Source organism: Pyrgilauda ruficollis, unplaced genomic scaffold, assembly GCF_017590135.1.
Source record: "Pyrgilauda ruficollis isolate IOZ18807 unplaced genomic scaffold, ASM1759013v1 scaffold72, whole genome shotgun sequence".
Taxonomy (NCBI): domain Eukaryota; kingdom Metazoa; phylum Chordata; class Aves; order Passeriformes; family Passeridae; genus Pyrgilauda; species Pyrgilauda ruficollis.
In genome coordinates, this window is record NW_024529044.1 from 2,695,540 (window position 1) to 2,722,455 (window position 26,916).

At 39.1% G+C, this 26,916-nt stretch overlaps 1 protein-coding gene across 2 annotated transcripts in view; it reads left to right on the forward strand.

Moving 5' to 3' along the window:
• Positions 1-26,916, forward strand: part of PRKCA (protein kinase C alpha) — a 147,394-nt gene that overhangs the window by 53,271 nt on the left and 67,207 nt on the right. For both annotated transcript variants that reach the window (XM_041485642.1, XM_041485643.1), the window contains exon 3: positions 6,568-6,650. In XM_041485642.1, coding sequence (XP_041341576.1) covers positions 6,568-6,650 — 83 coding nt within the window. The remainder of the gene's footprint in view (positions 1-6,567; positions 6,651-26,916) is intronic.

Genomic DNA, 26,916 nt, shown 5'->3' on the forward strand with positions numbered 1-26,916 from the left:
TTTACTAAATCCAAACTCTTTCTAAAGTGTGTTAGGTATAAATTTCTAATTTAAAATGTACAGGTATATATTTATCATTTTATCCCACGGCGCTGCCAGGTCTGCCAAAGTTGTTTGGGTAAATGTAAATGCATATGCATTCCCTGCCAGGCACACAGCCTGTATTTGCACACTGTTGTGAAGCTTGCAAAGCCAGCTTACCAGAGACATCCATCTGTTTTCTACTTAGTGCAAAGGAGTTAATGACCTGAGTGGTTAAGACTGTCCAGACGATCTGTATAATCCTTTCACACAAATAAGATATTGTTGCATTTAACCGTTACTTTCTCTCAAATTAGAAAAAAAAAAAAAAAAAAAGTGAGAGAGAGAGAGAAATTAAACAGCAAAGAACATGAAAGTTTAAAGTGGTCTTATTTCTGTCCTCCACCTGAGTTTTTTTAGTCTAATTAAGCTTGACCAAGCAGAAAATCTGCAGCAAGGTCAGAGGTATGAATCTGAGATTAGGCAGAGCAAACATTAGCAGGTAGACATGGAGCTTTAGAAATAAGAATCACCCCTAATTTATCAATATTGATTTGATGTATTTCTGTGCCTTACCCCCGGGGTAGATTTTTGAGATGGTAGCTTGAGTTTTGCAGAAACCACGACAAAAATGAAGGTAGCCCACGAGGCAGGGAATGTGTAGCACCGCACAGATTAGTGCTGTGAAGGTGCTGTGTGACCTTGTGGGCTCCCAGAGGAGCTTTAAGAAGCTTAGGAACAGGTTAAGGTGATGGGCAGAGATGTTGTTTTTCTTATTCACTGTCTTAGCTTGGAACAGACTGTGTCTTGCTGGGCTCCAGGCTGGTTTAGTCAGAAAGGAGTGGGAAATGCCAAGTGGAAAGATTGCATAAAGCAGTTGTAAGTGTTAGCCTGGCTACTCCCCTGGGACAGCACTTCCTTCTAGGTGGGGTGAGACACTGGCACAAAAGCAAGCTGGTGTATTATAAATTATATATGTTGGAAAAGTTAGGGTAATTTAGTTTTAAAAAATTCTTGGTGGATTCAGTACATCGGTAGCAGTCAAAGGTAGGGCTGCTTGTGACTTGTGTTTGCTTTATAATCCGCAGCCTTGGTTACATTTAATTTAAAAGGGATTTTCATTATATTTTACAAGTTATAATATGTTCAGAAGAGGAGAAAGACAAACATTGCTACATCCTGTATCTTAATTGCTGCTCTTCTTGTTTATCTATTCCTAGTAAACTTATTTAAACAGTACTTATTTAAATAACAAATGTAGTTGGTATTTAATTGATTTGTCTGTTTTGAAGTACTACCCTATTTCTGTTTACTGTAGTTGCTGTATTTAATCTTGGGATGATGTAACACATGCCACACTCATTCATTCATTCATTCGTTCACTCATTGCTTGGTGCCGTGCTGGAGGCACGGGCCAGGCACAGCTCTGGCTCCTGGGGGAAATCCTGCGGCCTCCGTGAGGATGCACAGTGTGTGGAACAGCAACGCCGCAGTGACTCCTGCTCCAGACTCCTGCAGAGACTCTGGAGTGCTCTGGAGCCCTCTGAGTTAACCCAGAGGGGGTTTTGTTCTTGCTGAGCTTCTGTGGGAGCTCCTTAGTCCAGTTCAGGGTCAGCTCGTATTTAAAAGCCCCAGAGCAGGAACCCAACAATAAATACAGAGTGTACACAGAGTTATTTCCCTCTTGCTGCCCACAAGACCTCCAATTTTGCTTCCTCTGGTCTGAGAATAAATCATGCTGAACTCCATTTTTCTCATGGTAGAAAAAGCCTATTTGTTATTCACATAACTCATTTTTATACAGTTTTACAGACCTTGTGTGTGACTCCAATTGGTCAGTAGCTTTCTTGCCAATTACTTCATTGGTCAGTAAGAAGTTGTTGCCTGTATTGATTGGTCACTCAAACCCCTGATGTGTACCTGCAGGAAAAGTTGTTTGTGAGAGATATTTTTTATTTTTCCATCTAACAGTGTAAAAACAGTTTATACAGGTGCTGGTTGTTTTTCACCCAGGAATAGGTTGGCATGTTAATGAACTGCTCACACCAGGATTGCTTTCAGATGGGAACTTCCAAGGCTAGTTTGACAAGGCCAGCCACTCATTTTAGGAGAGCAGGCTTGATTTTATGAAGCCTTTCTTTATGATTTTTCTATCTTACTGCAACATTCTGGAATAATCAGTGCTTGAAACCTGGAAACAAATTATGTGCCTGTTGTTGTGGGGCACCCAGTAATGGCATGGCAGTGGAACCACAGCTTTGGGGGTGGTTTAGATAGGAAAAGATGTGATTTCTACACTGGTTAAAATGTTATCCATTTGAGTTGGGACAATAGTCTTGACCATTGCTCAGTGGGCATGGTGGTATTTGTTGACTTGATGGTTTTGGTGCTCCTTCCCAACCTTAATAACTGTATGATTACAAAAAAGAGTCAAAGATGTCTTTAAAAGCCTCATTGATTTCTCTGTAGATGGTAACTGGCAGTTCAGTTGGACTCTCTGCAAATACATTCTCTCCACCCTTTAGGTTTGCAGCTGAATCTGTTTTACTGAATAAATAAATACTGTGGTGTAGTAGAGCTATTTATATCTAGTGGAAAGGCTCACCTACTCTGTTCTTTTTCTTCCAAAAGTAGGAGTTTACAAGTGATTTAAAAAAAAAAAAGAAAATCTCTTGACCTTTTCTAATAATTCTCAGTTGTAAAGCATGTGACTTTTGTCTTGATATTTTTTTATCCCTTGTTCTTTGGAATGCTTGTGATTGTGGAGCTCTTCAGACATATGGCTGAGTGATGTGTGGGCTCAGCAATGGCTTTTCTTCTTTATAGATCATCTAATAGAGAAGATTGCTGCTGTTTCTGTTATTTATGATTGCAGTACTTCACTTTGGTCCCATCCATCTGGGTCATATGTGCAAGCCATTAGTAGCAGTATTTTTTAGCAGAGAACTCTCACCTGACCATATAGCACAATAATATTTTCACTCCTCATAATTTGGAATAAAGATGGAAATTTACAGTGGAGCCTTGTAACTCCAAGTGACAACAGTATGTATATATATATATATATATATATATAATTGATAAGAACATGTTTTTCTCAGTGCTGTGCCTGGACAGAGCAGTGTTGGGTAGAATGAATTGCTCTCCATTATGTACCATAAATCCCACAAGCCCTGTCGAGCATCTTCATCTTGTTTACTCTGAGAATGCACTGAGTGCTCCCTCCCAGGTTCCTCCTTGGTTCCGTGCTGCCCAGTTGGCATTTCCTGCTCTCTGGGAGCGCAGGGAGCAGCCAGGGAGATGCCACATGCCAGCAGAGAGCGAGCAGTGAGTCTGGTTTTGCAGCACAAGGTCTGTTTTGTTCTCTCCATCCCTCCCTGTTCCCCTCCCTGGGCTGCAGAGAACCTTTGGCTCCAGCAAGTCCAGAGCTGGGGAGGGTGGAAGCTCGCAGCCAGATTCTATATATACACCACAGATCAAAATCACGCTGTCAAAACACGAAAATACCTCAATAATTTTCTTTTTAATTTTAGCTGTCAGCCTCGAGAGCCACTTTGCTCTCTGCATAACGTGTGCCAGCTCCCTTCAGCTCATGGTAAAGTGTAAAGGAACAAATTTCCTGGCAGCCTCTGCAAAGCACTGTAATACAACTTTCATTACATGAAGGTGGTGAACATAATGTGACTTTCTAACAGCTGCAGTAAGTGATGTGAAGCTCTTAACATCCTCAAAACAAGTAACAAGTGAGAGGTTATTTTTCATCTCTATTCCTAAAAAAAAAAAAAAAATGGCACATTATTTTGGGCAGATGACACTTTGTTTGCACTTAGCTGAACTAAGGAAATTTTTACATGAGTTCTCCAGATCTGTGTTGCTCCATGAAATAAAGAAAACACTAAAAACAAATGCTAAAACACAGTCCAATGGCTGGATTTCAACTTATGAATTTGGTTGTTAAATTATATGTACAGAAATGATGGCTGTCAGGTGGATTTCAGTTGACACTTGTTCTTTTCCCTTTGGATTATTTATTTCTGTGTGGAACTGTTTGGTTTTCTTTTGAGTGTTCTCAAAAGGTGAGACGGGTCTGATGCTTTTAGATCACCTATTAAGGAACCAGGCTCTTTGGAGATAAGTCACCCATTACAAATGGGAAATAAAGGAAAAATAATCAAGGCTGTCCATGTTGAGTTGCCCACATGAGCTCCTATCAAAGGCTGTTATTAGGCTGAACACAAATTCAGTTTTGAGACTTCAGTAACCAGCACTGAGAATCAAAGTGTTAGCACGCAGTTTTGAGGTGTGGCCCAAGTCCAAAATGATAAATCCTCTGTGCTTTGCTTTCTCTGGCAGCTGAATTCTCCTTTCCATTGCAGTGTGATGAGCATCCTTTCCAGGGAAGTTCACAGCTAAAGTTCACAGGCCGGAGCAAACAGTGGCACTCCTCTTCCCATGTCTTTATCTCGATGCTTAAATCGTATTAAAAACAATGTCACCATTGTCTCTGGTTGAATGAATTCCTTCACACTGAGCTCTGAGAGGCTGTCAGCTCAGAGATAGGACTTGGCTGTGGTGTTGCAGAAATTCTGCCCAAAGTACATGGCCGGATATGCAGTTTTCCTTACACACATTGCTGAATAAAGGCAGAGCTGGAGCAGCCACTCCAAGGTCCAAACTGGAATGGCAAGCATTGGTGAAACAGCTCCATTCTACTGATCTCCAGATATTCCCATAATATGTCTCAGATCTTTTGCATTGATTATCACATTATGTTTTACAACTTTTAAAAAAATAGTTAACTTCTTTATTTTTTGAAGGATATACCAAGATTTATTTTTGTAAAAAATTTTTTGCCTGTGGTCTATTACTGAAAACACAAATCAGTCTATTGTCCTTGAGACTGGGAGATCTGGAACCAAAAATATAATCTGAAAGTAAAATATGACTCAGCTACAAGTAATATTAATGGTAATTGCCACTTAGTGATCTTTCAGTTGGTAGAAAACAAACCATCAAAATGATAATTGCAGGATTCACTGGGATTTAGGTTGATTAACAAACTAGACAAACAAGTGGGCAGCAGCCTCTGAGCCGGAGCTGTGGCTCAAGTGGAGTCAGCAGAGCTAATCTGGAATCAGTGGAGCAAAACCCACTTCATTCCCTTTGCCCAAAGAATGAACATATGCCACGTCGGAAGTAGAACAGTTGGAAACAATTCCTGCATGGGATACTGATGACAAATAGCTGGGAGGGAGAGAAGGGTGATCAGACTTTAAAGGCAGAGGTAGGGCTGGGGATGAGCCGGGATCAGGCTGTGTCTGCAGGGACCTGCAGCTGCACCTGCCCACAGCTCTCTTCACTGTTTGTTTGTGAAAGAAATTCATGGGGCTTTTAAATGGGAAAGAGAAGTGTTAAAGTTGCCTCGTGCAATGAGCTCTTTAGAACAATTTAGTAAATTTAATATGTTTTCTCCTGAAGTTGAGGAAGTTCAATGTTTGCAGTTGTTAAGCAATTTAAGTCTATTTTATTCTTGAGATTTGGGAAATAATGTGTTTTTATGTGCTGGAAATGCAAAATTTCAAGTATACAGAGAATGCATTACCTATAAACAAGCTGTGAATTACTTTTAAATCATTTCATTATAGTCTCCTGACTCACTGTTTGATGGCACAGTGTTTATTACAAGGTTTTTTGTAATAAACTCTCAAATCTTGATTGTCTGTTTCATTGAAATGTGGACCAATTTCAGAATATCTGAACTAAGTTGAATATTATGAAAGAACCCATAGTGGGGGTGAAAAGCTAGAATACTGACTCTTAAAGTAAGCACCCTCAAGGAAGTTGTTCTTTTGCTGTGGTTTGGGGGGACCTGTGTGACAACCTGTGGCCTCAGTCCCATGGCAGGAACTTTTTTATGTGAGAAAGAAGAAGTTCTTTGAGATCATTCATAAATTTTAAATGGGCTTCACATTGCAATCAGGAGCTAATTTTCTTTTCCCATTATCTCCTGCCATTCTGTGCTATGAGAACACTTTGTTCTCTAGAACAGCCTCACTCACAGAGAGCTCTGGTCCCTCACAGAGACAATTAACTGGGAAAGATTTGGGTTTTTGTACAGACCTTCCCCAGGCGTGCAGGGGAGCAAATCCCACACCCAAGGATGGGTTTCATTCCAGCTTCACATTCCTCACTTCTGCCTCCTGGATGCACACTGACAGTTCCTGTGACAGAGCAGGATTGAGATCCAGGAAATGTGCCTTTGTAGAACTGCTCATCCCACGCTGTATTTGAGCACTGTGGGCTGTCTCCAGCATTAAAGATTTATCATTGTGTAGAGCCTCTTGGTTTTTAAATGTGAATGGTTATCTCCTCTTTAATCACAGTGTTTGCTTGGTGTCTTGTGTCTTTATTTTACATGGGACTCTGCTTGCTTTCCTTGACTTACAGGTGAAATATTTAAGTTTTATTTTCTATTTTTTACAAAATAAAAAAAAAAGGAACCCCACCACCAACCACTCTAACTGTTGTTTCCCCTTTTTCTGCCAGTTTGCTGTTTTGTGGTTCACAAGAGGTGCCATGAGTTCGTCACCTTCTCCTGTCCTGGGGCTGACAAGGGGCCCGACACTGATGTGAGTACACCGACATTTCAGATTTATGTTGTTACACCCACGAGAGTGGATTACAGACAGGATCAATGGGTTCTTCACGACAGATAATTGAGTCCAAGTGGGTTTTAACAGTTGTGAAGTGAACATTTATGGACTGAAAAATCTATTTTTGGTAAGAGCAGTAAGCTTGAGTGTGTGACCAAGAACAGTGTCCTCAGAATGTGACAGCCCTGAGTCGTTCACCCAGCCATGAATCAGCGTTTTATTTTCTTTGCTTTATGTTGGATGTATTTGACATTAACAATTCCCAGGAAGGCTGAAGCTTTCTCTGAGCTTTCTTACTATCTACCTTATCTCAAAGTGTATCTTTTGAGCTGTCTCTGGTCCTTGTCTCACTGTACACAAAGATCTGTAGCTCCAGTTAAATGACAATTTAATCTTGAGCCAGCTGGCTTACTGGGTTTTTATTTTATTTTCATGTTTGAGCTAGTCTAGGAGTCTGGCTACTCCCATTCCATCCTGCTCTGTCCATGCTTCTGTAGCATTTTTGGTCCACAACCAGTTTTTCCTCTCCACACATCTGCCTGCCTGGTGAGACACATGTGCAGGATCTTTGTGTCACCCTGCTGAAATAATAAACTGATCTCATTTGTTCACATAAAAATAACATTTCTTTGGGTTTTATAAATCCCACTTTACAGTGAAGTAATTTAACATCTGCTTATGGGAACAATACATTCCAAGTGTTCTTTGTCTGAATGGCTTTGTTTTGTTTCTTATCACATATTCATGCTCTAGATTGTAGGCCATTATTTCCTCTGATAAAATGCACCAGAAGAATTTTCCTGCTAGCTTTTAATGAGCTTCTCATGAATTGTTTCAATATGCCAGCCAGGAGGTCACTGAACAATATATGGGCAGAAGCCACAAGGGGTCTTGGAAAATTTCAGATATTAAAAAGTTCTCTCATTTTTAAATTAAAATATGGGGAAATGTTGAAGAACCGAGAAGAATTTTTAAACCTTCCATTTTAATACATTTCACATAATTTATATTTAAGTACAGAAGAAAAATGCTAAAGTTAGAAGTGTAATTAAGATGGGAGTGTTCAGTATCTCTTGTTTAGCTGATACAGACCTCTCTAAAAAAACACTTGTTAGGCGAGGGCAAGAAACCAAAATTGTTCTTCAAACCTTTGTTTTTCTGAAAGTTCCTGATTTCTTTTAGCTTTGCAATGGGGCAATTGGCTCTGTAAATGTAGTTAACAGCTAAAGCAGGCTTTTGGAGTTGGGGAGTTGTGTATTTGAAGTGCCTTGAGCTGCAGAGAGGCTGAAACCCAGGTGAGCCCCGTGTGGGTGATGTTCTCACCCTGATCTGGCTGGAGACTGTTGATGGCAAAACCCCCAAAGGGGCCCAATTTCAGCAAAAGTCTCAACAATTAAAGAAAATCTGCTGAATTCCTTGTTCTCTGCATATAGTTTATCCCTGTAAGCAATGATTTGTAGGTATGAACTATATACCTGCATTTTCTAATCAGGAGATGATTTCTGATTTACTTTGGTCCGTCCTAAAACCACAAGGAGAATAACCCAAATCTGGTTTTAGCTTAGTGCCCACTTGTGATGTAGGATATTAATGGAAGTTATTCTTGATTGAGTGGTAACACTCATGAGTAGCTCTGCTGTGTCCATAATGAATGGTTTGGCTCTTAAAAGTGCTCTTGATTATTTATATTTTTTTTATAAGATAGTTCTTTGGGGTTGTTCACCTGAAGTTCAGAAATGGGAACACACGTTTGTGTGTGAGACCATTTCATTTTACTGAGAATCTTTTCATGGTGACAGAATCTGTGACAGGTTGTTAATGTTCTTTAATATTGCTGACTGCATTTCATGAGGTGGGGTTTTGGGCTTAGTGATTAAATAAATCAGTCTAATGCCTCGTTTCTGTATTTGGGTTACCAAATGATCATTTTCAATATTTACACAGCAGCAATTGCTCAAAAACAGTTTGAAGATTAAAAGCAATCAGAAAATAAATATGTTTTATTAAAACTGTGCTACATTAGTGGGTACTATTACACAAAGAGGATTTTAGAATGTTATACTTTAATTTACTGAAATGTTTGACTATAATTTAAACCCTTTTACAATTCAGCAACTGATTATTCTCCCAGTTGCTACAAGCTTTGTTCTGAAATGTAGTGTGCTATAAAGCTTATCATAACATTTAGCAGATTTTTAAATATTAAAATATCCTTTTCTAGATTATTTTGAGCAGGTGCACAATTAATTTGTGTACTCAAAAGCTCCAGTGTAACCCTTCCATTAATTGTAAGAGTAATACTGTCATTAATAAAATTAATTTTCCAGAGCAATAATTATAATAATTATAATCATTATATAATAATAATTGTTGTGTATCAGAATAATGTTAAATTATGGTGCCCCGTACTTTTAATATAAATGAGGCAGTCCTTGCAAAATAATGCCTTAGTAAAGGTGAGTGCAAAAGAGGAAAGCTTAAAATAAGTCTCTTCTTGTTTTACTCAGAGTAGCTGAAATGTGAGGTTGAAATGCCTGTTTGTGCCAAAAGGAAAATAATACTTAGGAATAAAGTGCTCATCCTTGAGTGGCATTGCAGTGGTGGTGTCTGGGGAGCAATATCCTGTTTCAGTGAAACAAGAAGTCACACAATCAAAAAAAATTGTGCATTTCCTTATTACTTGGCAGGGTGTGAGCTCTGGTTTCTTAGCAAAAAGCAGCTCAGGATTTGTTTTCCTGCTGTCTAACAGCTCTCAACAGAAATTATTCCTCTTCTCGTTATGGCCACCTCTCTCTGTTGATGCTGTTGAGTAGAATTTAACAGCTCCTGCTGCTGCTGCCCTCCTGAGTCACAGGAAGCCTCATCTCCAGTTCAGGTGCTTGCTTTTGGAAGATGCTTGATGTTCTTAAAACTATGTGAAGTCATAGATGAAATACTTAAAACTTTGGCAAATCAGTGTAAAAATGTAAGAGCAGCCTCAGAAATGGAGTGTTGTAACAAACTTTGTTAAGATGTGTTCAATATTAAGGTATAGTTGGTCAGTTTATTGAAAAATTGAGTTAAATATTTGTTTTCTTTGTTAACGGAATTCAGTGACCAGAAGGTGGCTTTGTTATATATTAAAATGTTCCTAATTACATGCTGCATGTAATTAAAAAAACCCCAGGCATTAATTTAAAATAGTGTTTGACTGTAGTTTGTGTTTCAGTAAAAGTTTATAAGACTTTGAGTGCACAGGAGCTCACAGAGCATGGCCTCTGGATCAGCACTATTTCCCTTTCAGATTTTAATAATAGAGAATCCAAGGGAGGATTATGAGCAAAATAAATAGAAATTAAAAAGTGAAAAAATTTAAATTAGAGTGGGTGACTCAACAGTGAATGGATTTGAAATCTGACTGTGCTTGGTGAGTTTTTAGCCTTTAAGCACCTAGGAGAGAATGGATGGGAAGATCCAGATGTGTCCTTACATAAAATCAAACAGCAAAGCCCCCTCATCATTGCGGGGTAACTGAACACAGGGAAGTCAAAGGTTACATACTGCAATTTCCAAGTCAATTATCCTCTTGATACTGAAAATTTTTGGGAGCTTTATTATCTTAAGCACGTTTGAAAGTTCAGTGGGAATGTGAACAACTGGGTGGTTCTGTGGGATGCTGCAGGAGTTGGGTATTTTCATCAGTGGCTTGGATATTGGGATATGCAGTTCTAGAGTACAATATTTCAGATTTTTTTATATGTGTTGAGATATAGTTTATTAAAACAACAAAAAAAATCACTCAGAGGAAGAAAAAATAAGAAAAAAGCAAAAATAAATCAGTGTGGTCATGAAGGCACTGTTCAGAAGAAACTGAAGCAGGATTTTCAGTGGATCATAAAGTCACTGCTGGCCAGCTGTGCACCCCTGGTACAAAGGCAGAGGTAGTTCAGGAATCATGATTCTGTTTTTCAGGGAAATGTTTTATGTTGAATTCTGGAGCTCTTCGTTTGGAATTTGGGAAAGAACTGAAGTGTTAAAGGTCTTTAAAGCATGATCTTTGAGTAATTTTTTGTCTCTTAAACTGTGACCAGGCCTCTCAAGGGCAGTTTGTGGCAAGGGACAAATTACTCCATAACAGGGCAGGTTTTTGGGTGTGCTGATTTGCTGATGGGGAACTGCTGCAAGGGGCTGCCAATAGAAGAAATTAAGATCTTTTTTCTTGGGGTTTCCCTCTCTCCACAGTGCTGTGGATTTTCCCTGAGATGGGACATGAGCCCTGTGAGGCTCCAATGTGATTTTCATTTTATGGTTTCTGTGATTCCAGAGCTGGGAGGAGAAAGAGTGACCCTTAAAAATTCATGTGCTGGGGGACCAGTGGGAAACTCTTAATTCAGAAATGCTGGTGCTCAGAGTGGCAGCAGGGGGTTGGGTTTGCCCTGAGGCTCAGGGAGTGCTGATGTCCACATTTACTGCACTGGTACACTGCTCATTTCATGGCTGGGGCTCTGAGAAAAATGATTTGAAGAATCACCTCTGTACTAAGCCAGAATTAATTAATATAACTGCTCTGCCCTGGAGGACTTAGGTGTCTTGACCAGATTTCTTTTTCTGTTCAGTTCCAGGAAATGCTGGAATATTTTTCTTCTTATTTTTTTTTTCCATTTTATTTCCCCCACTGGCATTTAATAATGTTTCTAGATCATATTTACATGTAGGAGGCTGGTTTCAGAATGGAAAAAGAGAGCTGCTTGACTGGCCTAGGGAATTAAAAAAAACCAAACTCATGAGGAGAAAAGGCAGTAACTGGAAGCACAGTATTAAGATTTACTATAAAACTAGTTAAAAAGGGGTTTTAATCAGAAAGCTTTCCAGTCTTTTTCCAAGGATAATGAAATGCAGCAGCAGGGCTTGTCTGATTTGCTTTTAACTCTGTAGTTGTTTTGTACAGTGGAAAACAACTGTTATAAATGTTGGACATCTTGAGATTGGAGCAGCAACAAACATAATTTGATAAAATATTACAGAATCATGGAATCACTTAGATTGGAAAGGATCTTTAAGATCACCAAGTCCAACCATATCTCACTAAGGTTTGGGGGCAGGTTTATTGCTAATCTGAATTTGGAGTAATAGGCAATCTTGTCCTAGAAATATTTTCTTTTTAATTAAGATGAAAACCTTCTTGCTTCATCAGAAAAGATAAACAATTGCAGGGAGACCTGGCAAGAAGCAGTTCACTGCTTGCCAGATTAAAAATTGTTCTCTTTAAAAGAAGCCTGTATGAATTTTTGGAAGTGATTCTTAAACAGCTCTGATGGAATTTTTCATTGCATTCCCTAAACAGAAAATATGAAGTCCCCTCTATTTACAGATTAAGGAAACAACTAAAAGTGTTTGTATGTCTGTGGTTTCTAATTATGATAATTATTAATCACATTGATTTTGTTTGCAATAGACATTATTAGATGCAGGCAGTAGGTAATATTCTTAATAAAAAGCAATTACAATGCAAACATACTTCTGTCAAAATATGGTGTTCCTTGCTATATTACCGCAGCCTTTCCCCAAAAGCATGTCCTGGATAACAAAACCAGCATGATCACAGTTAGTGCAGCAGGTGATGCTGAAGGAGCTGAAAATTTTTATTCTTTCTGTTATTTATCATAAGTGCTTTAAAACAAATTTTACAGGACAGAAAAGATAGATACAAAAAAAAAAGATAGATACAAAAAGATAGATTTTTTTTTACAGAAAGATAATTTTTCTTACAAATATAAGCATTTTCTTGCTTGTTGTTACCCTGACTTTTGGATCTCTGAAGAATATCCAAAGCAGTTTATGGAGAAATAAAGGTTTCATGTCTATGGTTTTGACTTCAAAGCCCTAAAATGTAATAGTGGGGGGAAATTGCTTGGTTTTCTAATGTTTTAGTTGTTTTTTTTCCATGGTGCTGTGTGACAGTGGCTCATTACAAAGTGTGGTTATGTTGACAATGAAATTACAATTTGAACAGAATCAGTGCAGAGGTAAGATTTTAGTGGAAAGGCAGAGAAATTAAAGGAGGAAACCTGCCCAAAAGGGCTCTGTGCATCCTGAGGAATATTGGGCTCATTTTCCTCCAGCACTGGGAGGAGGTTCTGGGCACAGAAGTTCATGGCATTGCCCATCCCTGCCTGTGCTGAGAAGTTGGTGGCACTGCTCTCCCAAATGCCTTCTTCTGAGTGGCTGCAAGCAGCTTCCCAGGTTACGTGAGAGCAGTTCTTGTGCTGCAATGTGTTTGAATTAATCATCCCCCGAGAAAACATGTGCACCTTCTATTCCTAAATTAAAGCACAGGCTCCTTTTATTGCAGCTGAAACGGCTTTTAGCTACAGTGAGCAATCCTCAGCAAAAGCAGAATTAAATTACAAAGGAACAGGTTCATGAACTTTTATAACTACTGGTAATTCCCACCTTTTTCCTGTAACCCAGTCTCCAAACTGTCTCTGTGTCCCTCTGCATGGAAAAATTTCCCTGCAGTGTGAAAGGAGCTGTGTGAATCCTCTCCTTGAGCACCCCATGAGAAGGAAATCCATGGTGGGTGGCTGCCTGCACAGTGTGTGACTCCAAGGAACATTTGCTCACATCCTCCACTGCAGCCCTTCAGGCTTTCAGTTCATGGAGTTTGTGCTGAGATGTTGGGAGTGCAGTTTAGGTTTTTGTTACAGCCTCTGAGATTTGAAAGTTCATAGCTTTTTATTTATAAGGAGTATATTTTTTATTTTCCCAATCGAGAACAGTGCAAGTGCTGAATAGCTGTATCATAAAATTTAGACTTTGTATTTTTCTTTCTAGCCATTTCCTGTGCAGTACATAATACAACATAGGTGATGCTGCTAAGAGTTAATCACTGAACAGAGCTCTGCTCAGACAGTTAGGAAATGTATATAAATGATGAACCTAAAAATATCCCTGATTTTCACAAGTTAGCACTGCAGAACAATTAGGCAGTGGGACTATAAAAGGAGAGCTCACAGCTAAGTTATTCCCAGTAGTAAAAAGAAATCTTGTGGATGGGGTGCAGTTGTGGTGCCAGCAACTCCTTGGTGCTGATTTTCACCATCAAAACTCTTTCTAACTCCCCAAATTGAAGTTAGCATGATTCCAGCAGCACTTATTTTCCAGTTGTTAAGAATATATTGAGTTTTGTGCAATTTGGGTTGAGATTCATTATTTCCTAGTCAGCTTTTGTTTCCCCTTGGCAAAAGTCTCCTGTGTCAATCTTTAAACTCTCTGTAAATGTGCTGATATTTGGGTTTAGGGGGGCAGAATGCCTAAGAATTACTAATAATCTGTTTTGTTACATGAGATGTCATGTGTAAAATGCACCATAGACATTTCTATCAGGTTCCACCCCCAAAACTATGTGGGTTTTAAAATAAAAAAGAGTGATTATGGCACACTGAACTCAGTAGCTAGAAGAGGCACAGACAGACCACTGAGAGAGCCTTGCAGAATGCTGGCAATTTTTAGCACTGTCTGTTTGGTGAGGTGGCAGTTCTTGCACCAAAATTAGATTCAGTCTTAATTTGGAATAAAAGAAGTGGGCTAATTTTGAAAAGCACTGCAGATCCCATATGCTCAGAGTGATTTTAATGTGTCACCAGAGTGTCCCCATCTCAGGGAGTGGCTGGGGCTCTGTCCTTGGGGTGCTGCAGATGTTTGCTGGTCTCTGCTGAGCTGAGGTGGTGTGGCCTCAGCTCCTTGGTGTAAATCACAGCTCCAGTGAGGCTCCTCTGGGCTGGGGAGGAAAGAACAACTTGTGCTCTCAGGAAGGAGCAGAGCTCTTTCATGGAGGTGCCGTGACCCTGGAGCAGGGCGATGAGAGAGAGGAAAGCAGGGAGGGGAGGTGGGGACATCCTGGCTGGGAAGGAGCAGCTGCCACCCTCTTCCACTGCAGCTCCCTTTCTCCAGCAGCTGCTGGGAAAGCATCAGGGAAGCTCTGCATGAACAGGAACAGTTTGGGTTCCTTCCTGGCCATTGCTCTTGTGTTTTCTCGTTTTCACTGGCCGTCATTGGGGTCATACTCTGAAGAGATCCAAATAGCTCCCAGGTTTTTCTTCAGCCTTTGGGAGAGATAGGATTTGTCTTGAAGTGATCAGTGACCTCAGGGAATGTGTATTAAGTGTTATCTTAATATGCTGTCATTTTACAATTGATCTGGTTTTTCTAGCAGCCCAATGAAACTTGATGCAAACAGATTTTAAAGCAGAGGAGCATTACCTGTGCTGAAAAACCAATTCCTGAAGCTTCTGCTGAAGTTAAGACGATGCCAGTCATGATTCCCTTCATAATTTGATTTTTGCTGTTCCCTTGCAAATAAATTAACTGTGGCATGGCCTGTGTAATTAATGAACCTCAGTCCTTAAAGTACCAGTGATCAGTGCTGAGCTCATAAACTGAAGGCAGAAGCATATCATAAATTCTGCTAATGAGAATTTAATTGATGGAAAAGTCAGAGATTGATTTATTCCTTTTCCTTTCCATCCTCATGAGAACAGTACCTGCTGAACTGAGGATGAAAGAAATGTCTCAGTGTTGGGAACACCATTGTAATCTGTATCAAAGCACCTTCAGGTCTGTTTCTATGGCAACAGGAGCATCAGACCAGCAGAGAACGGACCAGAAAGGAGATAAAAGCCTCTACAAAAATAGCTGTAAGATGTGTCTGCATAGCTTTGGCTACTTTCCTTTCTTTTTTTAGAAAAGAAAAAAAAAAAAGCCCAAAACCTGGAGTTTTTTGAAAGCTAGTTATTATTTAGGTTAGAACCTATTAGCAGTGAAGTACTGGTAGAATGTAGTAAATTATTAACTTCAGGGACATTAATTAAAGAGTTTATCAAAAAGAAAGTCTTAAAATTAAACTTAATAGAAACAGTGTAATTTTTAAGAGCAATTTCTATGTAACCCCTCTTGAAAAGGCATTTTCGAAATCTTAAGGTCTTCGTTCTTTTTATAAAAGTTATAATAAGATGAGAAATGATCCATCTTTGGTCTGCAAATAGCTTTTTCTCCTATCCACCTAATTGCTTTATTATCATTAAGTTGAGCACTTGGTGTCTAATTACAATGCTGGGAATTGTAAATCACAGACTGGAGTCCACGGGGTCACTATTCTTCATTTTGTGTTGCCAGAGATTGGGTAAAAATACGTAAAAGGAATAAAAAGCTTTTTCCTCCATCTTTCAGATGGACTTTGGTCATTCCAGTGGGAAAAGTGGCCTGGAAAATCACAGGCAGGTGCAGTTTGAAAGTCTGATTTCTTGGAATGAAAAGCAAATTATGATTGATTGGACAGGGACTCCAGTGAGCACCAGAGAATGGTTCCTTTTAGGGTGTATGTACAAGTAGAGATGTATAAAAATTCTGATTTACCCTGTCCAAAAATAGGATAAAAAGCAACCTGACTGCAGTGATGAGGTTTGAGGGAGTTAGGAACAGACTGGCATGAGAATATATAGAAAACCTATGTTAAATAGGCCATGCATAAATACATGGAGTGTTTTTGGGGGAGGTTCTTAGTTTCTTTGACCCAGGTTTTATTCTAGAATAATTTTTTCCCATAGAAAAATTTGAAATCTAGGATTATCCCAAATTATTTTTTCCTTCCTGCAAAAATTATTTACATTTAATTAAAGACATTTTGAGTCCTACAATCTTACCATGCAGCAGAAAGAAGACCTGGGCATTCCTTCTTACAAATAGCTTTGTGAAATTCTTTCTTACTCAAAATCCACTTCTATTTTCCAAGATCTATATTAGTACCTACAGATTGACCTAGTTATGAGTAGAGACGTTGGATTGTTAAATCTGAAGCCTGAAGTCCCATTCCTCAATGCATATTAATGTCATTCCCTTTTTAAAACTATAATAAACTATATTAAAACTATATTATTTTTACTTCCCTTGAGAAAGAAAAATAAGAATTTTAATAACCAAAGGCTTTGATTTTTGTGGTTATTCTCAAATTTTCAGGGATTTTTTCTGTCATGTTGATCTTGTTCTACCAAAATTCAGTTGTCAGTTTTGAAATGTAGTGAAGTCAATACTCTGCTTTAATACCAAATAGGATAGGAGTCAAAATACTTTGGTATTTAGACTTTGGGAGAAGCAGAACCAAAAAAAGATAGAAGGATAGGAAAAAAACAAAAAAAAAAACCCAAACCCACTAGAAATAAAGCATTCCTGTAACTTTTAGGAGGAATGTATAAATCCCTCAGAGTTTTGTTTAACATCTGCTACTTGTCTCTCCATGTGCCAAGAGCATGATTGGGCCATTCAGGAAAATAAAAAGAACTCTGCAATCAACAGACTTTGTTCAATATTCCTGCACAAAGGGGACTCTCCATAAATAATACGAAAGACTTTGGTCACACACAAATGGGTTTATATTTAACATGTTTGATTTAGAAACCTGCCCACACAGAGGTAAAATTAAGATAAATAGAAACACTTTTTTTTTTTTTTTTTTTTAATTTGCTGGAAGTGCATTATAGAGAGGGGTAGAAAATGTTCTATTCTCCCATTCCAGACTAATCCTTTGCTCTTCTGTGAGAAGGTGCAGCTGTTTACTGATCTTACAAGCTCAAATCAAATCAAAGTGCTTCCCAGAGCTTTGTGTTTGGCAGCAGCAAAGCCCCGGGGTCAAACGAGGAGACAGCACCAGCACAGACCCCAACTCCTCCAGGCTCCTCACGAGGAGCTCTGTGTCTAAATCAAGTCACTTCACTGACATAACAGTCCAGAAATGGCTCCTCTAATAAAACTTTATTTTCAAGTAGTTCTAAAATAAACGAGGAAAAAAGCAGGGTTTTATTTTCTCTCACTTCAGCCGTCCTCACGCTGCATTTCATTTTCCTGTCGTGTCACAGCAGCCCCTCCCTCAGGTTCATTGCTGCTTGTTTTGCCAATACTCTCGGGACACACTCCAAGAATTTGGGTTATTACTCACTGCAATAAAAGACCAATGCATCTTCATCAATACAGCCTTCCAAAAATTAAACCTTTCCTGAAGTTTGGGTTCAAAAGGATCGCATTAAAAATCAAGTTCCTCCTTCAAAAGTAGCAGATTTTTTTTTTTTTTTTTGCCTTCTGAGAATGTCATGCATGAAGATATCTGGAATATGAGATTTATTTTTTTAATTAAGGCCTTTTGGCAAAATGTGCCCTACTGTAAAGGGGATGTGGAATTCCTCATCCATGCACACGCAGGCATGTGAACACAGATATTGTTCATTTTCCATGCTCATTAGTGTTTGTGTTCCCCAGCAGAGCCAACAGGAGCTGCAAGGAGGCACTTGGTGCTTTTGAAAATTAGGTTAATAAATCAACACCTGATGTGGGAGTTTGTGAGGGTGTTCTGTGCTGTTCAAAATGCAAGATATTTACTATTTGCACTGGATTTTTGTTATGCAGTTGTGTGTCTGCTTGGGCAGAAGTGTCATATATCTAAAAGTATTTATGGCATATATTTATTTTAAAAACATTGCAGTTCCACAAATACCTGGGTGGAAAAAACCTGCAGTACTGAAAGTTATGTGGCTCAGCATTCCCGTTTTAAGAAATCACTTGTTTGTCAAGGGAAAGCTCAGTAAAAATGAGAACTGCTCTCAACTGCAGGGGCCAGCAGCTGAGATTTGTAGAATGTTCTGAACGCAAGGCACTGCTTTGGAAGTCTGGGGGGTGAAGACAAATTCAGGGAAAGGTCTGGGAAGCAGTGGGTTTCCAAGCATTTCTAACATTAGTACAAAATTTGCATCTGAGTCAGTGGGAGTCTTTGGTGCTTAATGAACTGTGCTTGATTTACAAACTTGGTATTTAAACTGTTTCTTTAACGCAGAAATAAAGAGTGTGTGAGGTTTACAACTGCAAGAAAAGTTAAAAAGATGCCAAATAAAGTGTGCTGCATCTGTTCCACTCAGAGCCCTCAGGAAAACGTTGATTGTACAAAAGTGTTCAGTGCATTTCCTACAAAATCCCAGGCAGGAAGAGCTCTGGCCTTGGTGGTGATGGCACCAACTGCTGCAGAAATGATAGGGAGTGATGCCTATAAAACCAGATAAAAAATTTATAGTTCATTTAGTAGGAAATGGAACTTGAGATGCTGCCGTGGGTTTAGGGTGTCCTCCCACAGTCCTTGGGATTTAGGAGACTCAAATAACCACAGCAAGGAGAAATTTCTTCTGCAGGTGCAGAGCTGGGCTCCCAGTTCCTGCAGTCACCACCATCAGCTGGGCATTTGCTGCAGTTGATTTGAGTAAATGTGCCCACCATCCCCATCTTTTTTGGCTAAAATACCGAGCTCAGCTGTCACCCCATCTTTTTTTTTTTTTTTTTTTTTTTAAATTTTTTTCTTTTTTTTTTTTTTTTTTTTTTTTTTTTTTCCTTGGGATTTAGGAGACTCAAATAACCACAGCAAGGAGAAATTTCTTCTGCAGGTGCAGAGCTGGGCTCCCAGTTCCTGCAGTCACCACCATCAGCTGGGCATTTGCTGCAGTTGATTTGAGTAAATGTGCCCACCATCCCCATCTTTTTTGGCTAAAATACCGGGCTCAGCTGTCACCCCCTCTTTTTTTTTTTTTTTTTTTTTTTTAATAAGCCTTGCAGTTTTGTATATGTTTTATTCATTGTGATTAAAAAGAGGTGGAGTTGTAAATAAGGCCAGTGGCAGGAAACTGTTGGTTCAAAAAGCTTCCTGGAATAATAATTTCAAAAAGCAGACTAGAGAAAACAGCTTTAACTGGATTTCTGCAGTCTTCTCAGCCTTGTGCAAAATCATCTGAGTATAGCCAGTTTTTAAAAGACTGTTAATGTTATTTTGACTTAAAAGATGATAACTTAGAAGTGAAGTTTGTCAATAAAGGGAGAAAACAAATAGGTAGTAATCGAAAAAACAAAGGAAAAAAAGAATTATGTCCTTGCTAATGATAGTCCATAATTAGATCTCCTTAATGGATGGGTAGAATAATCTATTTAATTGTAACTATAGTTTGTGATAGATTACTGTGCCTTATTGTATTATGTTCCTGTAATGAAAGAACCAGCATTACTTTTGTAGTAAATAAATGTTTCTCAGAATGTATTTTACAATTTTCTCAATTTACTCATAATTTATGTAGGGCCTCATGAAGTTTTTCCTTATTTTTTCTAATGGGACTAGTCTTTTGATCCTTTGATAGAAATTGCCCCAGTTTCTCAGTTACGCGGCAAAGGTTTTGGCCTTCTATATTTTCAAGTATATGCTGCTGCTATTTAGTGATTTATCCTTCACTGGCAAGTTGAAATGTTCTTTATCTACAGCCTAATTAAACTAAACCATATACCATCTGTGTCTAGTTCAATTAAAACAAATTGGACAGATTGACCTCCTTAATACTCTTCAAAGCATTTTATTAGTCTGTAGAGTCCCTTCAAGATAACTTGTTACCTCCTGAGACAATACTTGCTGTCTGCCTGAAAAAAGCTGGTGGGAAAAAATGTCAGTCTGCATGAAAATGGAAAAGAAATGTTCATCTTTGCATTTAAAACCAAAGAAAAGAGTAAAAGCCCTGTGTAGGTACATCAGTGGAAAGGAGCTGTACAAGTCCAAAGAGCAGTCTTTGACACCCTCCTTTAATGGGCATTTCTCCTCAGCTTTTATTCTCTTTTAGGTCTTTGCTGTGGGGTTTTCCTGGTTTGTTTGTTTGTTTTCAGAGCTCTTTGGGCAGGTGAAGGTGAAAGGACGAGTTTTCCACAAAGAAATACAAAGCTGCTCTTACTACAGACAGAATATTTTACTTGACCAACAGAAATGTTCCTTTTGTATCTTGACTTGGCAAATGCTCCATGCTGTGCTTAAAACAGGGAGATGTGAAACTCCTGATGTATTTGAATATTTCCTCTGTAACTTTTCTAATGAAAATCAATAGTGTTGAATTATTCCAGTACATCTGTGCTTTAGGTGGTGTCCTAAGTTTTATTCCTACCTCAGTGATTTCTGGGCATGTCCTCTTCATAAACAGCAGAAGATAAAACCAGTAAATCCTGAAGGCTTTTAAAGCTATGACCTGTGTTCACTGACCATGGTGGTCAGATGTAATAGTTCTTTTCTTCTGTAGGTAAAATGAAATATGATTTTTGATTCTTCTATTGTGATTCAAGGGATTTTCACTTCAGTGGATGTTGATACTTTTAGTTTGTTTCAGTGTTTGTTTGCTCTATTTAATTCAGTTTTTAATAGAAACATTTTAATTGTTTGTTTCCCCATTGAGCCCTGATTCTGCCCTTGTCCTGAATGACTGATCAGGAATTCCTCTTCGGTACAAACCCCCTGTTTGCCCTTCTCTGGCCATGCAGATGGTGTTTCATTGCTTGCTGGGAATAATCTCTGCAGAAGATGCTGCCAAAGTGTCTTCATTAGCTGGCTGGCAGAAGTTTTGAGCCGTTAACCACCTTTCCCTCAGATGACAAAATCATTTTGTTTGGCAAATCATTTTGATGTAATGGCCTTCAGAGCTCGTTTGCAGCTCTCCTTGGAGGAGTGAGAACTGGTGAACGCAGCAACGTGCTCAGGTCTTGTCAACAGCAATGAATTCCTGAGATTCTGATACTTCTGTTATTCATAGTTCATCCAGGAGAGCAAGTTAAAGATGGAAAAGAGAGTAACATTTTTATTCTTCAGATTAATTAGTTGTAAACAACTCTTCATCAAACTTCAAGAACTGTCAGCCTTAAGCAAACATTTCTTTAATAGCATGGTTGGGACTAAAGCACTTTGTGCCTTGTGCTGCTTTATAGAGTTGGGTTTTCCTTTGGGATATTCACTGCCCTGACCTTGCATAAACTTGCTGCTTCCAGAATATCCTCTGTGATCATATCCTGAAATGCTGAGACTGTACAGTAATATTCCATAATTTTCTTTAAAACTCATTTTAATGATCTTTTATAAGAAATTGAATTATTCTAAAAAAAAAAAAAAAGGAGAAAAAGAAACCTATTTTTGTTTATGATACAGAACAACAGAGAAGACAAGCAATAATCTTTGCTGACTATTTGGGTGATTCAGTGAAGGCTGACTGAGCATCTGTTAAGCAATTTAAAGTTGGAGACAGCTACAAAATTCATCATCCTGAAACAAAGAGGGACATTTAATTCCATTGTAAATATGTAAGATGTAAATTGACTAAAGCTCCGTGTTACTGAGTAAATTGAGTTTGAATTCATTAAGAACTTTGAAACAATCATCAGGTCAGCGATGAATCATTAACAAATGCAAAAGCAGGCTTTCAATATTAGCCCAGGTTTTATTGAGGCTTTGCCTCTTATTTCTAATTTTTGGGAGGAAACTGCCTGTGTCATGTCAGGGGACTCAGTGCATCCTCCAGGTTGGACTTTTCCTCCTAAGCCATGTCAGAGCAATGATTCCATCTGCTGCTTTGTCCTCCTGATGTTTCCCAGGGGTCAGGAGCTGTGTTTGGGTTTGTGCTGAGCATCCCTGAGCATCCCTGAGGCTCTGCAGCCCAGCCAGGAGGGCTCAGCCTGACACCCCCAACTCCCCACTCAGCACATCCCTGCAAGGGAGGGACCTTTCCACACAGCTGTTTTACAGACTGGTAATGACACCGAGGAAATGAGTCCTGCCTGGACCCCACAGGGGCCTGGAGAGAATTCCCACTCTCCTGACCTCAAATGGGATCTGCACCCCCTGCTCTGCTTGCACAGGGCACTGTGAAAATAGAAGGTCTTTGCTTCTCAGCCTCTGGAAATGTTTATGGGGATTAAATTTTCCAGTTGGAGATTTGGAGAATAAGCTTTCTGGTGTCTGACATGATCTCAGTTGGCTGGAGCCAGAAGCACCAAGGTTATGTTTGATCCCTCTTTGGGCCGCTCCCTTTGGAGTCGCACTCAATGATCCTTGTGGGCCCATTCACCTCAGAACATTTTGGGGTTCTCTAATCAAGAAGAAACCCAACCCCTTCCTCAACCAAGGGCTCCATCTGGGGTATTGCAGTGAGATATTTCAGGCATTTATTCCAAGGCCGTGTGAGAAGACTGTATCTTTGAAAGACACTGAATATTTAAAATGAGTCTTCTAGGAGGTCCTGAATCCTCAAGGGACAGTTTAATAACTTCAAGCTAAAATATTGCAAAATTAAAAAAAAATATTCCAATAAGTTTTTTGTCTCCTTAAAATAACGCAGCTGTGACACTGGAAGTACATGGTACTAAGTGTTCTTTGTTCAGAGTTTAAAAATAATTCAGAACCCCAGGGATCTGGAAGCAGATGTCTGCTTCAGGAATCATAAGACCCCAAATCTGGGAGTATCTCCTTATCAGCATGCTGATTTCAGAGTCGTGTGGCACTCACCAATTCACTGAGAAAGTTTCTTTTTCCGCTGGTTAAAACTTCATTGTCAGAGATAAGGATGTGGTGGTGTTTTTTTTAAATTTGTTCTGAGTGCTTGGGATAATCATTGTTCCAGTCTGATCCAGCATCCTCAGATGTGTCACAGAATCATAGATTGGTTTGGGTTGGAAAGGAGACACATGTATATTTATGTATTTGTGTATTTATAGAAGTAATCCAATCCCTGTAGGATGGTGCAAAGAGAACCTGCTCTTCCCATATCACTTCCTCTGACATCTCCAAATTTCTGCTTCAGTTCTACTGTCTCCAATTAATTTCTGTTCCTTGTTCCTTTGCCATATTTTCCCCCAAACAATCCTGTCACATTTAGTGACTCTGTACAGGGATGTCTCTCTCTGAGTGGAGGAGTTGTGTTTCAAATCAATGTTGCCATTTAACCCTGCATTTCCAGAATAAATCACCATTTTATTGGATTGACTACTTACTCTAAACTCTCCATTTCATGGTGCTGTGGGCATGATAAGTAAACTGGTAATACGTGAGCACAAAGACATGTTTTATCAAGGAGCATTATAGGAACCTTTAGGTTAAGGATTTTTGTTTCGTCTTCATTAACAGCAGATTAATTAATACTTTCCTGTGGAGTTTTTAATCCACAGCTTTTGTAATTTTTCATTTGTTAACCTGCAGTTTATGTAAAGACAGTTCTCTGCAGAGGAGGTTTTAAACATATAATCTTACTTCACAAACATTCAGCATTCATATTTTGGGCTTTATTTCAGTCCATGTATTCAACATTGCTTTATTTAACAGGGAAAGCTTTGATTTTAAAAAGTATTTACCTGGTTTACTGTGTCTGATTAGACATGAGAACTTTTTTCTATTGGGTTTAATATCCTTGCTTAGTACAGTCTTGGGGCAGGCAGAATTAAAGTAACACAATTAAGCAGAAAAACTGCTTAATTGTGTTACTTTAATTATAGTCTCTGTGTTTGTTGGGAAGCGCTGCTGTTACAAGAAGTGCATTGCTGATTCTCTGCAAAATCAAAGCTTGACTCAGTGATAACCTGTTTTCTAAACTGAGGCCTCTCAACCATGGCACATTAAAAAATTAAGTCTCACAATGTTGCGTATTTTAAGAGACTCTTGAGCATATCTGTGCTGATTGTGAGTGTTGGGACTGAACCTACTAAAGCCAGACTAAAAAGGAAATTGTTCAGTGAGTCAGAAGGTTGAGCTGCATCAGGAGCAGAAGTCAGACACTAGGGGTGAATGTATTGAGAGAGGAGCTGGGGGTAGAGGAAAAATGATAAAAATGATCAGCCAAGGGCTTGGATAAAGTCACTTGTACAGTTTTAAGTCTGTATTTTATTAACCTCTCTCACCACCCATGGATCACCAGCAGACAGTGGGGCCCAGCCAAAGCCCTAGAGTGCAATAATGAAACCATGTCATAAAAAATAGGGAAAAAAAATTGCACAGATGTGGGACTTCAAATTAATATCTCTCCATCATGTGAACTGGTTGAGTTTTATTTATGGAGCGTTTGGGAATTGTTCTTTTTGCAGGGTGAGACTTCAGGTGTTTTTTCTTTCTTATCTATAATGCAGTGTCATACAAAAAATAATAAGGAAGAGAAAATCTGACTCATGGCATCTGTATTTATCTGTGGAATAAGTGGCTCATTGGTGGCTGTTGCACAGATAAATGTCATATTTGATCAAACCTGTTGTAATTCTTTCTCTTAGTCTCAGGTATGGACTGGTTTGCTGATAAAGGACTGTCAGTTGCATAATGTAAAATCTCTGGAAAATAGTTCAGTGCCTTCCAAATTGAATTATTTTGTTATTGATTAAAAAAAACCAAAAATGTGGGAAAACTTTATTTTGCATTTTTAAAATTTATTTTTTGAGGGTCTAGAACAGTGGTTCACTGCAAAATTTTGAAAAAAAAAAACCCTGGCTATTCTGGTACAGCTTCTGCTCTGGGAATCTGGTGTGGCATGTCAAAACCCAGCTTTGCTGTGACCTTTGAGGCTGCCCAGATCACTCTGTGGGGAAGATTTCCACCGTGTCTGGCATTGACTAATAAGTTAACTGGATTGTGCTGGACTGGCTGGTGCTGTTTTCTGTTGGACAATTTATTTTGCTGGTTGACAGGCTCAAAATTTACTCTCTTTCTGAAGAACTTATTGAAAAAAAAGTTGTTGCTGTGGTAATAAAACATGTCTAAATGCTTTAATAGATCTTTTCAGATAGCTCATGTAATACAGAGATGAGAACGTGCCTGCCAGTATAGGGAAAATTCTGTGGTTCTTTTAGATGCTTCCCCATTAATAACAATAATAAAAATAATAATAAAAATAATAATACAGCATAGAGCTGTGTTTATACTTCGTGTACTTAAACTTCTATCAAGCTCTGGTAACAGCTTTTCTCTTGATGTTGTGTTCCTGCTGCAGAGTAGCCTCATTTGTTTTGCCTGACAGGAAATATGTAAAAAAATAAAAATAATAGCACAAGACCATGCTCTGTCACACTTGAAGTAGCCGTGGGAGTTGAAAGGAATGAGACTTGATAAATTAATGATGCTGAGTGCTGAAGGCAAATGGGGAAGTGATGAATGGAAGGAGAGAGGTGCCAGTCTCTGATCCTGTGACTGACAAGCCAGGCACAAAGGTAATGGCAGCAACTGTGGGCAAGGGGAGAAGGCAGTGAATGAATTGAAAGCAAATTGGTGAATTTGGGACTAAAAGTAATAGTGGTTCATAGAGACACATTTGTTTTAACCACTTTTAAAACCATGTTTAGCTTAGGAGTGACAATATGATTTTGTAAATACTTAACACTATCATTACTTTTTTAATGTTGTAACCATGTTTCATTTTACTGCAAATTTAATGTTACTTTTCTAACTGATATTTTTTATGAAACTACCTTTTGGTTTCATCTTGAACTGATCTTATTTCCGAGCTGCAATTTATTTTTTCTTAAATAATGCATTTGTATAGATTTCTGTGCCAGATGCAGTCAGTCATGATCAGCTGTGGGATTTCTTGTGCTTTAGACTTTTGTCACCCTGCTCACAATAACCCAGGGCAGGGTGTTTAATGTTAAGTCAAAATCTGTTGCAGTGCTGGAGGAGAATCTTTAGCACAGCAATAATAATTGGCAGAGATGCAGGAAAAGTCTGTCTAGGCTGGGAATTGGGTTTGATTTGGCTTTGATTGCATGTCAGAGTAAGTCCTCACCAAGGTGGGTCAGACTCTTGCCTCTCCCCAAACGCACGCTGAGATGGGGATTGCTGCTGCTCTGCCTGCCAGCAGAAATGCTGACTTAGTGGGGGCTGCTGGTGGTGTTTCTGGTACCAGATAAATTTATTTCCTTGTGTTGAAGGGCTGCTAGAAATTCTCAGATAACTTCTTGCAGTCAGAGGATCTCCAGAGCGTGGCCTTTCCTTCCTCAGCAGCTCATGTGCAGAAAGTGCTTGAGCAGCTCGTTCTCAGCAGCTCCAGCCCTGCTGTGCAGCCAGAATAATCCTCATTTGTGGGGCAGATTCCCTCTTTGTGGAATGGATGATTTGTGCCTCGTGGCTGAGCTGAGGTTTGCCCTTCCATAGCTCATGTCCCACATTATTTGTCTGGAATTAATCCCAAGGGTGGGAGGTGCAAAGTCAGCGACCACTTTTGGCTTCAAAAATATGTCAGATTCCAAAGGCACCTGCAAAGGCTGAGTGTGCTGGAGCAGAGAAGTGCTTTGTCATTGTCCCTGCCACTGTTTCAAGGCACTAAAGCTGCCCATAAATCTCAGAAAAGGGCAGTGGAGAGAGCTCTAACAAAAATCTAAGGAGCATTAACACTTAGGTATGATCTTGAGTGAA